Source organism: Dendrobium catenatum, unplaced genomic scaffold, assembly GCF_001605985.2.
Source record: "Dendrobium catenatum unplaced genomic scaffold, ASM160598v2 fragScaff_scaffold_1173, whole genome shotgun sequence".
In the NCBI taxonomy this organism is placed as follows: Eukaryota; Viridiplantae; Streptophyta; class Magnoliopsida; order Asparagales; family Orchidaceae; genus Dendrobium; species Dendrobium catenatum.
Window position 1 is genome coordinate 121,800 of NW_021319635.1, and position 16,867 is coordinate 138,666.

General features: G+C 35.0%; 1 protein-coding gene across 4 annotated transcripts in view; it reads left to right on the forward strand.

Moving 5' to 3' along the window:
• Nucleotides 1–16,867, forward strand: part of LOC110100443 (protein FRA10AC1) — a 34,538-nt gene that overhangs the window by 10,790 nt on the left and 6,881 nt on the right. The window contains exons 4-9 of one of the 4 annotated variants that reach the window (XR_003702165.1): nucleotides 4,328–4,411; nucleotides 5,878–5,917; nucleotides 13,097–13,241; nucleotides 13,838–13,896; nucleotides 14,433–14,500; nucleotides 16,788–16,863. Coding sequence is in view for 3 of the 4 variants with exons in the window: in XM_028698887.1 (XP_028554720.1) it covers nucleotides 4,328–4,411; nucleotides 5,878–5,917; nucleotides 13,097–13,241; nucleotides 13,838–13,896; nucleotides 14,433–14,500; nucleotides 16,780–16,863 (480 nt within the window). In the remaining variant the exon portion in view is untranslated. Of the gene's footprint in view, nucleotides 1–4,327; nucleotides 4,412–5,877; nucleotides 5,918–13,096; nucleotides 13,242–13,837; nucleotides 13,897–14,432; nucleotides 14,501–16,779; nucleotides 16,865–16,867 lie in introns of those variants that run through there. The other 3 variants (XM_028698887.1, XM_020827949.2, XM_028698889.1) reach the window with 3 other exon arrangements.

Consider the following 16,867-nt stretch of genomic DNA (forward strand, 5'->3'; position numbering starts at 1 on the left):
AACCGGTCCCGCCTGGACCGGCTGGACCGGTCCAGTGGACCGGTCTAACAGATTTGTATGACAAAACATCAAAATATTAAGATATTTATATATAATAAATAGGATAAATACGATAGAAAAGTTGTGTAAATTTTTTATATTATCCTGATGAGAATTTGCTGATGATATTCTGATCCAATTTTGTTCCTTTTTTTAAGGCAAAATAGGAGGAAGTACAAGAGACTTCTATAAAATAATATTATTTTATTGTTGACATGACTTCTTATATATATATAATCTCAAATATCGTTTATGGAAATGCTCCTTGTTCTTTTGTATGTAGTTTAAAGTTATAAATTACCCTGTAAGTGTGGATTTCTTTTGAAAACTGTAGAAATTTGAGTTGGAAACAATTCTGTTAGAATCCCTTAATAGTGCATAAATGGTGATCTTAAATATGTCTCACAGGTGCACTTATCTAGAATTTGTTGCACTGAAATGATCTTAAAATGAAGCCAAAACTCTCAAACAGAATCTTGTGAATGGATGTAAATTATGAGAGTTTAAAGGATTGAAAGATAAGTTTCTTGTTAAAGTATCAAGTTACACGTACTCAAATATAATGACGTGTGTAAATAACAGAGAATCCAAATAACCTTTGCGGTTTCATAAAAAAAATATTTTAAACGCAGCTAAAATTTTAAGGAGAACCTTTGTGATACACTGAATTGATACTTATTTAAACAGTCGATTCATTTAATGCTTTGTAAACTTTGGCACCCTCTGACACCTTTTCATGCTTAATAAGGTATTAAAACCATGTAGGTTTCTTAGTAACATGCATTACTATTCCAGAGATATTACTAGAGTGCAAATGTTTTGAGTTTGCATGATAAAATTTGGTTCTTAGTTCTAAAAAAATATTTGTTTAAAAATTGATTCTTTTAAACGAGATGGTTAAAAAACCATCAATATTGAAGATATGCTCCTTGACAAGATTGTGGCTTGCATTATGACGATGCCAGGTGAATCAATCAGAGAAAAAAAAAGGTGTTTAAAGTCCTCAAATTAAAAGTGAAAGAAACAGAAATAGTCAACGACTGGCTGGTTATAATTCAATTCTCTGGTACACTCAGTGCATGGTTTTCAAAAGAAATATCAGTTATGCATGGTTTTCAAAAGAAATATCAGTTATTACTTTTGTATTTGAAAGAAGGACAATATGCATTGAAAAGTTCTTTCATGACAAAGGAAACCAAAAACAGTCTAAGTTGCAACTAATTGACTGTTTGAAAGCATTTGTTCAAGTTTACATGTTAAAAAGCGATACTGACATGATATAATTGCTGAAGTCAAAATTGCTCCTAAAGAAGGATGTGTAGATTTCATGCGGTTCCAGATTATTCCTATTAGCTACAATTTTTGACTAAATAATTTCTAATAACTAATTGAGAAAAACTGAAAAATCAGTCATCGTATTTTGTTCATGGAATGTGATAATCAGCCCAATTGGAGTTTATGGAGTAACTACAAAAGGAGATACCTATCTTTAATTATGAATAAGTATTTTAAAACTTTATGTAATTATTAATAGCACTATAATTTGTGCAGACTAAATTATTTAGTAGGATTTGAGCTTTAGTAGGGGTTAGGGGTGTAAACGAGCTGAGTAGAGTCGAGCAATGGCGCTATCGAGCTCAGCTCGTCAGTTAGAACACCAGCTCGAACTCGAGCTAGAAAGGTGAGCTTGAGCTTGAGCTTGTCCCATTATAAACGAGCTCGAGCCAGCTCGTGAGCCTCGGCGTAGGTCCGCGTCGTCTGGCCATTCTGTGACTGCATCGTTCTGCCCAACCACGTTGTCTGCCCGTCATGGGCGGTTTTGTTTTTTTATTTATGTGGGCTGGATTTTGAATTGGGCGGCGGCATTAAATTCAAAAAATAAGAGCAAGTTTTCTCCAACCCGTTTTCCAAAAAAAAAAGAGCAGCTGACATTAAATGGTTCAGGATACATTTAATGCTTTAATATTTAATGTTAAATGTTATGCAAATGTCAGATTTTCTCTAGCCCGCCCAAATCATTACATTAAATGCTTTAATATTTAATATTTATTGTTAGACCAAATTCAACACGTTTAGGCGGGATTATAAAAAATTATTTTCATGTTAATAATGATTTAGGCGTGATTACAAATAAATATTTATTTTTAATAATATTTAAATTTATAAATAAAAAATAATAATATTTGAGCCGGCTCGCGAGCTCTCGAGCCTCTCGAACTCGACTCGTGAGCTCGATAAGCTCAGCTCGCAAGCTCATAAACGAGTCGAGCTCGAGCTAGCTCACTAGCTGGCTCGGCTCACTTACACACCTAATAGGGGTGTCTAAGAGACCAACCACTCGACCCAAAAAATACCTTCCCTCTATTGATCTATCATGAACTCGACCCGATTGCACAAACGGTTCCGAAACCTGAACCCGGAGCTAACTCGCTAAAAACTAGGGCCGACTTGACTCGAAGAGCTGACCTGGGCGAGCGTTCATCAACCGCCGGGTCGAGCGCGAAGCAAGTGTGACCTTCCCTCTATGCTAATAATGGATGTAAGTTGTACATTCATTTATGGAAACTATCATAAGTGAGTTTAAATGGAATAACCACTTGGTTATGTTTCTCATGTGGAGAACTACATATGCTTACTCAAGTAGCTCTTTTATGGACTTAACAAAGCCTACATGCTTGGTTTGAAATATTTTGTAGTGTCCTTGTTGAAATTGGCCTTTGCACTAGGCCTACAAATCATTCCAACTTAATTAGACATACGTCATTAAGTTGTGTCATACTGATTTTTTATGTTGATGACATCTTATTTACTTGGAGTGATAAAAAATACCTTTTTGAGCTTAAATAACATTTGCATGTGTTTTTCCTTTAAAGACATTAGCCAAACATAATATTTTGAAGATAAATTTGCCTAAAACAAAAAGAGAGTATGATGTGGAACGTACATGCGAAGATGAGCTAATTAATGAATTTGCACGCTTAATATTTAGAGCACAATAATTTTAAACTTTATATTGATTTTGAACGACAAAAGAAAACAAGAAGAGCGGTAAAACAAGTTTAGGCTAAATCACATGCATAAAGGTTAAGATCGTAAAACAGTCAATTTAATCTAGCGTTGCATACATGAATGTGTTCAACAATAAATCCCATTGCTAACAATAAGATTAGTCTCTACAAGAAGATCCTTCACTCAACTTTTTCAATTTCTAGGCATTAGCGGAGAAGTATTAACATTATCTTCATGACTATAATAATAATCACAATCAAGGATGTAACTATGAAGATAGCGAATCAGATGTTGAGTTTACCCAAAGACAAGAGAAATACGCACTCCGGCAGGATCGTTTGAGTGTTGGGGATGACTAAGACAGCCACCATGAGCTTCCTCGCACCACCGATTAGCCAAGACAAGGTGCGGATCTTCAAGACAGCAGCAGTTTTTGATCTGGACAGATTCTGGACATCAATTGGAACCTTCCGGATGAAGGTATGGTGCTAAGAGATATATAGAATCAATGGACAACAGATTGTGGGAGAGCAGCCAGCAGTTTGAAGGTTTTAGGCGGCAGGAATTCAAGTTTCCCTCGCTGGAATTCTTCCGGATGCTGTTTGGCAGTAACCTGGATTTGTGGGCAGCAGGTCAGCAAAGGGAGAGCTCACCAAGACTGCTGGTCAGCAATTTTAATGCTTTAGAAAATTCTGGACAACACTATATAGCAATCAGGAAAACTTGAACTTGGTGCTGTTTGACGTTGGAATCTTTTGACTTCAATTTGGGAATGCACTGGGTACAAAACAACAATGTACAATTGCTGGAATAGAGATACAATAAGCATGAAACCAGCAAGTTTTAAGATACCGTGAAGGGAATTAAGGAGGGGCAGCTAGATTGAAAGTTTGAGAATTTTCAAATCAGAATTTGGGAGTAATGGAGATTAGGAGGAGCCGGCTGATTAAGTGAGCATTAATGAGTTGATTGGAGGCTTGATTAGGAGCATTAATTAGACGATTAAATTTGAATTAATTTCAGATTTGAGAGGTTGAATGGGTTTCCTAAAATAAGATTCATTAATATGGGATTAATTTGAATTTCAAATAATTTTGAATTCAAATCAAGAAGTTTCCATATTAATAGAAAGATATTTTAGGAAAGTAATTAAGGGGGATTTGAACCTGATTATTAATTTGTTTCTTATTCTATATGATTATCCTGTATGATCTCTATCTTTTGTTTTTTTTCTAATTGGTGTCTTTGCTTCGTATGCTTTGTTTTTTACATGTAAAAGGTTCATTGTGTCTGAAGAGGATGACATGGAATCAACATGGGAAAAAAGGCTCGTTAAGCGTTACTATGACAAGCTATTCAAAGAGTATCCTTAGTACAATATTCTAAAATCTACTTAGATTTGTGGCGCTTCAAATTCTTGATTACACATTTTTACGTCCAAGTATTATTTACACCATTATTGAAGCTTAGTTTTGTTGTTATGTACGTACTGGCTTCTTGAAAATTTTATATGTTTGTCCGTACATTCACGAGCTTGGAACTTTTTGTGGAGGCTGTTGTTTCTTAAACATGGTGGATTAAGTTCTCACCAAATGGTGAATTACCATGGCTACTTAGTGTCTTAGAAATGAAAATTTAATGATGGATTCTTTTAGGACTAGGAAGAATATTGTGAAATGATTGTACTTGAGATACCGTAGTTATTTTAAGACAACACATGCAGCAATTAAAGCTGACTTCAAATGGTTGGATATGTTAATTATGGTGTTGATAATCTTGTTGAATTATGTTCCATTAAGTTTGTGATTTATTTAATATCCTGTTACTAAATAGCTTTGTGATTCAAATAGATTTACCTAGAGAATTAACTGGATCTGTTGGAGCTGGTGATTATACTATGTGTCTCAAGCTGAAGTACCAAGTTAATCTTGCCTCAATTATTCTTGGAGAGAATAATTGTTGAGTAAATATTATGTGCTTTGGAGCTTAAGTAATCCACAAAAGAACAAGTAACTTTATGCCTGAATTGCAGTGTGACTTGCTTGCATCATGCATTTGCGTTTTGAATTTAATTTATTCACCGTTTTTTATTCCATTTCTTTTCCATTTTCCTCTATGTGACTTTCAAGTGTATTCTGAATAGACCATGATATCTTCTTCTCTTCATATAACTTTTTATTTTCATAAGAGGCATCAAAGAATAAATAATTGTTTTGCTTAGAAATTCCAAAGGCGACTAAAGCTGCTTAAAAACTAGCCACAATTCTCTTTTATATGGTATTTATTTTGGATTACTTAATAATCGATCAGCATTACCATTACCTTGATTACAACCATTTTGACAAGCTTTTTTGCTGATAACTATTTTTCATTTGATTTACTAGCTTTGCTGTACCCTTTTTTGCATCACTTTTGATTGATCCATTTGATCATGTAAATTACTGGCTTAGGGACATCTACATCACTTTTATCTCTTCAATATCATGGGTCCTTGAATTTTCTTTGGAATATTGCTTGTAAATAAAACTAAATGAGGGTTGGGCACAACAAATATTACTATTGTATGCTTGATGTAAGTAATTCCTAGTTTAAATGTATGAATTTAGCCATACAGGCTTGCTATGAGATCAATTTTTATATTACCCAAATTTTTGGCCAATGATTTGTTTAATGAATTTCTTTTTTCTAGCATACGAAGCCAAATTTGCTGCTTGGTTGGCAGTTACTGCTACTTATTTTCCATCAATTTGTGTTTTCTATCCCCATTATTGTTTCATTCAACATTACAAAATGCTTTTCTTCAGTGCGGGAATCCTTAACTTTTGCAAGATACTGCATTGCTGACATGTCTCAATACAAGAAGGGCAAGGTATGTGCGGACTAAGAATTTACCTTAATTGGAGCTTTTTTGTCTACATTAGTCGTTGGTTGCACTTTATTCAAGAGAGTCCCTCACGAACAAATGTTAAATTCTTTATTAGTTTTTCCTTCTAATCAAAAGTTATTTTTTGGTGGTGTTTCCTTGTTGTTAAAGGTTTACACTTGGAATTTTAAGCTTCTAAAACATTGCGATGAACTTTCGAAGTTATACGTTAGTAGAACAATCTATTACAGTATGATAAAATTTATGAGCAATCAAAGAGACATAGTAACTTATGTTTGCAATTATATTTTCTCAAAAGTTGGCTTGCTTGGAAATGTGTTTTAAATTAGTTGATAGAAGCATGTATATTTATTCTCCTCCTAAAGCAGTGGTAAATGCGCCAGGGGATGGGATCTTCCATTGTAGATCATGTTTGTATGGAGGTAATAGTCGAATTTCACAAAGTTCTTGGGGGTAATTTGATTAACGCATAGATGCTATTCCTGAAGCAAGCCTTCCACTTCAGCTTTTAACGCAATGAAGTGCAGTAGGACTAGAATCCAACGATGAATCTACTGAACCAATAGGGAACCAAGCCTCAATAGCCACCATTTCCAGGAGAGTTATTGAAATATCCATCAATATTCATCAGAGCCTGGAGGAGTAAGCTATTCGAGGCATCAATTGTTTTGGTATCTTAGATTTGAAAGATATTAGCCAATTGGAGCAACATCTTGTTCAATGGGGTAGAGGGTGCACCCAAAACACCTTATGGAATAATTTGTTAGTACACTTGATTGAGAATTGGTGAAAGTGTTTTGATGAAATTTGAAGCTTTTCCTTCAAGAAAGCATTTTTATTAGTTTGTTGAGAAAGTTTGAATGAGCTAACCTCCACAAGAAGCTGAGGATTGAAACAATGTTGAGCTTTGCTCGTAATCGAAGACCCAACATGGAAGAAAAAATAGTGCTCCATTATCGTTTAATATGGGCATTATGTGAGGAGGTGATTGATAGTTTCCATCTGGCTACAGTGAACATGCATGAAGGGTAATTATGCCTTTTGATTGAATCCTATCATCAATGAGAGGGTTTTTGTTTAGATGCTTCCACGCGAAGAGCGAAAATTTTGTTGGCATATAATATATTGATAATTAGGAAGGTAGAAAGACTAAACTCCAGATGAGAGTAGAGGTCGAATGTGAATTGAAGCAATCCGAAAAGGTGAGAGTCCATACAACTAAATCTTTATAATCAAAAGGCTGATGTGGAATGAGTGAGAATGAGCTATACAAGGTCTGGCGGGCAGAGGGTATGAATGAGATAATAGTTCCAAACACTATAACGACTCTAAATGTTCATGATGTGAAGGTGCAACAAATGTGGAATGGGTGGATAAAATATGTGAAGTAGAGCCACGCCACCAAGAGGCCCACCAAATGGAGACATTCTCATTGGGAACCAAACACCCGATTTTTTCTTTAAGAGGGGATTGAATGTTGCACAGAGAATTCCAAGCAGATGAGCCAAAGATGGAGCTGATATGATGATAGTCCTTGTTGTCTTTGAAAGACATAAACCTTGCCCAGAAAGAGCTTTGTGAAATTCCCAAACAAATTGATGTTGGTTGTGTGGCACGTCCCAAATTCTTGTAGAATGAGTCACTGATTGTCATTAATTTCTAAATTTTGTTTAAAAATTTTCAGAACTAATAATGACTATCTTAGGAGTTTCCTAGTACCTTTTTTTTTGTGGGGTGGGGGTGTTGGAGGTCATGTTAAGAAGATAGCTAGTGTAATGTAAAGAACATGTTTTATTGAGCCTATGAGGGTATTTTTGTCGTTTGATAAGGAACTTTCATTTGCCAAGCCAGCTGTCGAATTGCAGGGTAAGGTCACTGAAGAAGTGACAAAGAGCATTCCCAATAAAAGAGGGATAGTTTTGATATGCTAAGGCCTGGCATCAATAAGAAAATTTAGTGTTTCTTGCAATTATTTGATTTTTTTTAATAAGTTAACTTTAAATGATGTTAAGGTTTTTTTGTTATGGGATGATGTAGACTATGAGCCTATATGGGTAATTCATCCAGGTTGAGAGTGAATTTTGTTTTGCCATCTTTAATCAGCTGTCAAATTTTGGAGTTGAGATTATTGAATAAGTGATAACGGGCTTTTTCAATGAAAAAGGGTTATTAGAGATATGCCAACTGCTGATATAAGAAGGAAATTTGGTTTTGTTTGCGATTATGTGATTTGTTTTTGAGGTAGCTTTGATGATTTTGAGGAGCTTTTGTTGTAGTTGAACTTATGAAATGAGAGTTTCTCATAATTCATTATGAAATTGCGAAACTAACAAAGGCTTTATTTCACTCCATTAGTGAATATGATAGTGTCATTTGCAAAAGACAAACAAGTAATGATATGGTAGTTTCAAGGGAGATGGAAATCGTGTTACATATCCAGATAGTATGATAGTGTCTTCTGCAATTGACAAATGAATAATGATATAGTAGTTTCAAGGGAGATTAAATTGTGTTTCCTATCTACAAGCATGGATGTATGATAGGCTTTTTGAAAGGACATCTGATGCAATCAAATGAATCACAAAATTACATAAACTAGGAAATCCTTAAAAATACCACACTTAAACAAAACAAAATACAACTTTGATAGGATAAAGACGATACTTACAAACTTATACCATAAAAACTCCTAAAACTGCTTTCCATTGTTTGAGAATAAAGATATAAGTGGCGTGGAACTTGCAGAGAGAAGAAAGAGATTAGAAGCCCCAGACGAAGTCGAAGAGAGGACAAGCTCGCAAGCTTTCCCAAGAAGAAGAGAAAAGGAACAAGCTTGCAAGCTTTTCCAAGAAGAAAACCCTCAGGTTTTTTGCTCCAAAAATTATGTCATATCATCCTCCTTTTTTATCAACAAAACATCACATATATATAGCTAAAAAGAGGCAGCCAAACAGCCAAAAATACCACCAATAGAACCAATCAGGGCAAAGGAATCAGAAGGCCAACAGGCTGCCGGAAACATCAGCCAAAGGGCCACACAAGGAATCGGAACAGGCAGCCACGAGAGATAGGAACGGGCGCTCAAAGGGAACCAGAACATGCAGCCACGGGGAGAGGAAAGGCAGCCACGGAAAGGGGAGCCATGTGGAGGAACTGAACGGGCAACAGAGAGGGGGAATAAACCTAAATAAACTCAATTTATGAGCTAAAAAAGAAGCAGCTCAGCATTAATGAGCTGGAGGAGAGCAGCTCCCAAAAACACAGCAAAAACATAACAGGTAACCCCCCCCCCTCCCCCTACATCAACATCAACAATGGTAATGAATGGATTTAGCAGGGAGATAAGGTCAACTTGCATTAAGCCTCTAGAGTAGTGGAAGAAGCCATTGTGCTTATCACTCAACAAAATCGTGTTCTAGTAGTTCGTTTTGGCATTCAGATCAAATTTATCCATTGAGAATAAAATCTAAACTTATGGAGAACTTTGAACGAGAAGATTTAAGACATTTCATTAAAAGCCTTGGTCATATCAAATTTTTGGTAAGAATATTTGACAACAAAGAAATCATCCATTTTTCAAGGACTTTCAAGATAATTCTATTTGTTTAAGTTATATAAGTTGATAGACCTACAATTAACTATAGTTGAAGGTTTATCTCCTTTAAAATTGTTGAGATTATTGTGAATATGTAATTTATTATCTCTCTTCTAAATAGAATTGGTTCTTATATATAGGAAAAAACATGAAATAGAATGAGAAAAAAATAATATTGAGTGTATTCTTAATTAAGAGAATATATTACATAATAATAACAGAGTTAATGAAAAAATATTTTCATTCTTTATTTTTCAACCTCTTATGAGAACACCATACCTTAAGCTGGAGCATATATATTATAATGTCTGAGCTTGTTGCAAAGATCACATAATCAAAGTGATCCTAGAGTCTTTATGGAGATTTTTGCTAAACATTTCTTTTTTAGGGACATGAGAAGTGATGATCTTCTTTGATAGAATGACAACCTTGATGAAATGACTATCTACCTCAATGTATGTTATTCAGTCTTGAAAAATATAGTTGCTTTATTATAACACTTAAAGAGACACGAGTTGAATAACTTAAGAGCCACTTTTTTTCTTGAAGTTGGTCCAGTCGATACCTTCTCTGGACGGCCAAGATTGCAACTTCCTTGTATATTATATGTCTTTGGACCCATCAATGCTCTCCATTGAGCTCGGGTCGGCACTTTGTTATATTGCTAATATGCTGCTAACACTATTGATTCCTTTGTCTGCGAGACTCGTTGTGATTCCTCGATTTTTTTCCATGGAGGTTTAGGGGAGTTGGGTAGAAACCAAAAGAGAGAAGCGATGGGAGGAAGAAGCGAGGAGGTTGCAAGCTTGGTTTTGGCGCACTTGAGAGAAACTGGGATAAATGAGGGAGTGGCAAGTCTTCACAATTTTTTTCTTTGAAGTATAGAAATGAGGGGCAACCTGATGGGTATGTGTGATATATGGCATCACGTTAATGCAATGCAATTTGGGGCTGTACATGGATTTGATGGTATTTATTTTTGAAATAATTATTGAAAAGAAATAAAAGTAACATGTATTGATTTGTGCAATTTTTTGTCGCTTGAGCATGTCGAATTTTCATCCTTGCCTTGCGTTTGGGAAGATTTTCTGAATTATTCTTGTGTGAAGACTCGGGAAATATTGGTATCCTTTTTAGCTATTTTTGGCATTTTGAATGTATCTGCAAAGTGTGTACACAAAATTGGTGATGATTGTGCGATTTTGATTGCGGCTGAGGGGTTTTCGACTAAAATTTCATAATTTCATATGCGTAATATGACATTTTAGTTGAGTTTGATTGATTTAGTTTTGAAGTCTCTTCCTTGATAGTTACATGCTTCGTAAAATTGGCATAGTTAGTTTCATGAAATGGGCGACAATTTTGTGGTTTTACTAGACATCATGTCCATTATCTATAATTTTTATTATGTGTGATCGAATTGATTGATGGGGCCTTTTCTTGGTAATTTAGACACTCTAGAAGCATATATTGATGGATGATGTTTGAGTGATTTTCACAGTGATTGATGCGTTTCAAATTTGATTCATGTGTTGCTACATCTGTTGGCTATAGTTTCGGTCAATTTCAATAGGATTGATTTTTGAGAAACATATGAAGGTCAATAGCTCTAGCTCTCATGACGTAATTCAAAATCTTGAAAATGAATGTGAGATACGAGATCACGACAGGAAATTGTTGGAGGTGCGATAGGAGCTTGTTGAAGAATGCATCGAGACATCGAGGGTGGTGCACAACTTGCAATTAGAGTTAGTTGGAGAAGGCATAAATGGAAGCAGCGGGGGAAGTCATGACATGTGTTCACTAGGGAAGGCATTAGCGAGAGCCTTGATTTTTGAAGAAAAAGAGGGGATTCACAAAGAAGAGTTCATAAGACGGAAGTTCCATCATAGTAGTAGGGCTTGAGCTCGAAGATAGGATTGGTGGCGAATTATTTAAAATGAATGGGGATTTAGCATTTAATATTTATTTGAGGCAGTTTGCGATCCAACTAGCTAAGTATCATCGAGTTTGAACTTGAGCTCGTATAATATACAAGCTCTAATATGAGAGTGAGCCGACGGCTTGATATGCTTGATTCATGAGTTGGTTAATAAGTCAAGTTCAAGCCGGCTTGGCTCAATTACACCCTAGTAGCCACTCATATTCTAGAAGCTTCCGAGAGTTCTTGTTAGCTTTGTTAGCACCCCAATCCTAATTTTTTTTAGCAATGCATTAAGAAGATACACTTAACAGCTTGGCCTTGAAAGATTCATAGTAGCCTCATCATGTCTGGAGGGAGAACAAATTGCAGAGGAAATGCTGAATAAATAAGGTTTGTGGAAGTAGTCTATGGTAAGATGAGGTATAGAAATTCAAATCTGAACTAGCAACGTCTTAGGATCTATTTGAAAACAATATTTCACTTGAAGATCCTCATTTGGAAAACCTGTGTATACCATGATCTTCTCAGATTACTCTAATGGAACATCTCTTCAAAAGAGGGTTGGTGGAGAATGTAACCGTTACTGTGCAAACCAATAGCACATAGACCCTTCCAGTTAAGCTTGGCGAACTCCATAATATCTTGTAAGTTCTGTCTATACATATAAAACCGACCATTACAATGGAAAGGAGCTGACCACTAGATCACTTAAAAGGGAGAAATGATGCTATGACATTGCCTTTGAACGTTGATGGAGTGCGTACTGAAAAGTAGGGACTGTGGGTATGCCATTCAGGATGGAGGCAAAGGACTTCTTAGTTGTGGCGTCTGAAGGATTTGATGTCATTGGGGGGGGGACTTTTAATCCAAATAATACTAATAAAAGAATAAAAATCTTACGTTCTCCCAGTCGGCGAAACCCTCATCCATGCTCACCTAATCCTACTCTCTCACTTTCGCTCTCAATCTCTTGGTTGGCTCGATTGCAGACGCATCCTTTTCTCCCCCTCTCTTCCTTTCTAATTCTCTCGATTTCCTCCCCTCTTCTTCTTCTTTTTTTAGTTGCTACTTTCCCAATTTCCTTCGCTCATCTGTTGAACTGGAAGAAGTGAAACCAAGATATGACATATGAGGAGTCGCTACTTTTCATTTATGAGGACGTTGCAATGTTCGGCTCCGGCATCTGCTCCCACGTCTGTGCTCTATCCGTTCAGCCTGCTCAGTTTCGCGCATTCCGCTCGTTGGATCATCTGTCTCGGTCTGTTTTATTAACTGGCCGGTTCGCTTGAACCGGTTCTTACATGGTACTTTTTACAAATTATAGTGCTTGTATGTTATACAAATGGATTTATCTGTGTGAGTTTTGCATTTTATTAAAATTTGCATTTCAATATTATAAGTTATTCTAAGAAAACCTCATTTTGATTGTATTTTAATGTTCTCTGAAATTGGTGCCTCAAATGCTGACTATCTCAGTTCATTACTTTTGCTTTGCCCTGCTTGGGGAATTGTCACCTATTGCCTTGATAAGTATGAACCGATGTGTATAAAGTTGACACTTTACTCCTTTTTGCGTCTTTATATCACATTGTGTACATTACTAATGCAGTTGGAGTGACCCCGAGGATTGTTTTTCCTCATGTAGATTGGCCTGAGATGGAGAACAGAAAAAGAAGTCATTTCTGGGAAAGGTGCTATATATGGAGCTAATCCTAAGTTTTGTCAGTTGAAATCTCAATGTTTTAATGCTTTGGCTAGCTTTACTTCCAACTATTTTTCAAAAAAATTCCGTGAGTAGCCCAACTCTTCTAAAGTAGTATGTGCTAAACAGCTTTATGTATATCTGCTCGTTGGGTTGTTACTATCGGGAAATCAATTGTTTTTAAAAGGATGGTCTTAGGCAGATAAATGCATGCAACTATTATTCTAAAAAAAAAAAAAAAGTTTGGCATAAAAATGCTTAAATTGCCTAAATAAATATATTTTTTTCTTTTTTTTTAGCTATAGTTCTAATAATTAGTTGTAACTGTTAACTGTCAAATGATCAAAGTGGTCATTCTATATATAACCAGTTCTTTAGTAAACTAATGTTAGTGATGCCTTTTATTTGGTCAAACAGTGCTTGATTTCAAATTCTTTAGAAAATGTCTAAACGAAAGTTTATGGGAGCAACTTGCTAAAATAAGTACAAAATTTTAATAAGCATGTTTTCATAAGAACTTTACCAAACAAAAAATAATGGCTAATAGTTCTTGAAAGAATCTTTCTGCAACAACCCCTTAGTTAGGTTTAATTTTATTTTATGTTTTTTTAGTTTTTGTGATATTGTAGAGGATATTCTGTGAAATTCTTATTGATTTCAGTATGCTGGAATTTGCTCTACTAGGGCAGTTTATTTGTGGTAACAGACACTGTGATGAGAAGGATGGCTTAGGAAGTTATGAGGTACACTTCTTCAACTTGCTTCATTCAATTGATTGTGCAGCAAACATGTTTTTAAGCAGGTTATAATGGTAGGAAAGACCTACCTTTATACTTCACTGTGCATAATGGACTGATCTCCTTTCAGTTTTCCATAGAAATTGCTCCACTAAATCCCTCTTCTCCCATTTCCTTAACTTTCTCTCTCCATCTGAAGCTTCACCTTCAGTGTGACCTCATTTGACCTCCCTGCATTCTCTGGTGTGTTAGGCTCATCCAAGGGGAAAATTAGGTGGAGGGTAGAAGATGTTTTCTCTAATTGACAGTACAGTTAATGACAAGAATCTTTATTAAAGAATATTCATTTCTGGGAAATATAATCAATTGTTTAAAAAATATTGATCTGCTTGAAATTATCCCTCTACCTCAGGATCCATATTCAATTTACAATTTGTTCAATCTGATATAACAAACCTTTTCTTCATCATTATTTAAGTTTTGCCTCTTATATCTTCCAACCCCTCAATGTTTCATATTGCGTTCTTTGGTTTTGTTTACAGGTAAATTTTTCGTATATTGAAGCAGAAGAAAACAAGCAAGCTCTTGTCAAATTGGTGGCTTGCAAAAGGTTTTGCCTTTTTTTTTTGGGTTGTTGTTTAAATTTATTCCATTTGTTTTTCTGATGATCACCTACAAATTGTCATGCTACTTTTTTGTATAATTTCAACTAGCAACCTCAGCCTCCCATCTTCGATGCATATCTATTGTTAGATCTGTATATGCTGTTGTTTTACACTGTTGAATTGATAGCTATTTTTAATGCTTTTATCAAATCATTGATACCATACGCTACTTATAACCTGAATTAGTAGGTATGTTAGTTTTAGTTCTTTCAACTTAGGTGCAACTTTTTGGAGATATGCTCGGATGGTTCTTGACAAGAAACTATTAAGGGTTCTGGTCTGCATCCCTTTTTTAACTTGCTTATGAAATTCTTTCCTTGCTCATTTAGCCCGACCCCCCTTTTACTCATGGCTTGGCCATCTTGCCTAGTCGAGACAAAATAGAATAACAAGTTATATAGTACTTAGGGGACATAAGACAAGGCACTATAGCTCTCTTGAGGTTGGCCGTATGCCTCGTTAACTTATATTTTAATATTTCATAATTAGATATGTGGTTTAAAAAAGCAAAAATACAAGAAGTTCAAAATTCAAAGTCCACAACTATATTGTTTATATTTTGAACTCTAAAATCTAATTAACATATAAAATCAAGCAAAATGAGGCATCTGAACTGATATACGATGGGAGTCCAGTTGGCGCGGGGGCTTTGAAGAAAATGAGCAGCAAGTCGGCAATGTAAATAATGAGTATCAAGGAAGTCTTTGCAAAGGGAGGAGATTGAAGATAGATGACATGCAAGGGAGAAGAAGGTGAGTCAAACTTAGAGCTTCAATGTTTCCGTAGGCCTGTAAGAGAGAAACCGGATTTATGGGACTTAACTCTTAATAGATTTAAAGGTAAATGCATTTTTTATTCATAATTTTATTTAAATAGGGAGTTATAATATTTATATTAAATCTTAATTGTGTAATTTGAAATTTTAATTTGGTTTAAGTTGTAAAAGTAGGAAAATCCTGGAGCAAAATGAGAGATAGCTAACTAATATCCGCATTGAGTCATTTTCATTGATAATTTTTTTTGACACATCAGGGTTTTCTCTTTTGAAGTTAAAAAACAAAAAAAAAACCATAGAGACTTATGTTTCGATCAGTCTTTTGCATATTTTGCATACTATAGTCGGTATTTTAATGTGTAAATGTTAATGCGGTAGCGTTACTTAAAAAAAATTAATTATGTTTCTCATTTCATGATTAAACTGGGATGTAAATTTATTTAAATTCTGGAGCAATTGAAGTTTGATGTTAGAAGTAATCATAAGTGTTTTATTGCCGTTTTATAATTTTTTTAATCAATTTTAAATTCATCACAACTTTACTTATCGTAATATCATGATATTTACTGGATTATGTTTAGATTTCTCTATTCTTCAATATTGCATTGAAAGAAGGTGATTTGTTTTATTAAGAAACTCAGAACGATCTGCACGCTCTCCTGAAAATGGGCCAACATGGGATATTAACTCGTTAAAATTTGTGGTCTTGCTCTACCAGTCTACCTGCTTTAGTATGGGTTGTTGATTAAATTCCTCCTACTGCTCCTAGAAGTAAGAAAGCTAAATTCTAACTAGAGAATTAAAACTGTTGGTAGAACCAGAAAGATAAATTCTAAAATGAGAATTAAAATTGCTCCTAGAAGTTGAAGAATTAAAATGTGTTACCAGCGTTGGAGAAGATTTAAGTTTCATGGTTTCTCATGCTAAAAAATTTTTTATTTTTGGAAACAGAGTCTATGAAGTTTCTTGTTCCTAAGTTTGTTTATTAAACTTTGAACAATAGCATTTTCCAGTGTAAGTTTTGAAATATTTCTCTCTCAACGGTTCTATTGCCCAACATCTTTTAGTTGTTTGTAACAAAAGATGATGCGAGCTTATTATGAATTCAAAGGATGGATTACAAAAAGTTTCCACTGCAATTCTGTTAAAAAAAGTTCTAAGAGTGTCAGCAATTAATTGATTGTGACTTTGAATTCCTACCCATTAGGAATCCCAAGGCATCCTCCTGTCATATTTGTGCAGAATTGATACTTCTATTTATAGAACATTAATGCACTTTGAATCATGATAAATTAGCTACTTCAAGCGCCAATTGGTTACTTGAGCTTGCATCTGAAGTTTATTTCAACATGCCAGAAAGCGTTTTTAGAATTAAATTTATTATTTATGGCTGCCTTCTCTGTGTTCCTGAGCAGCCTATATGTATCTGATTTCTATCGAACTTTAAAGGTGCGCAGAGAAACTTGTTTATAATAGAAACAAGGAGAAGGAGAAGTTGCTTAAAAGAGATCAAGAAGAGATCACAAGGAAGCGGTAT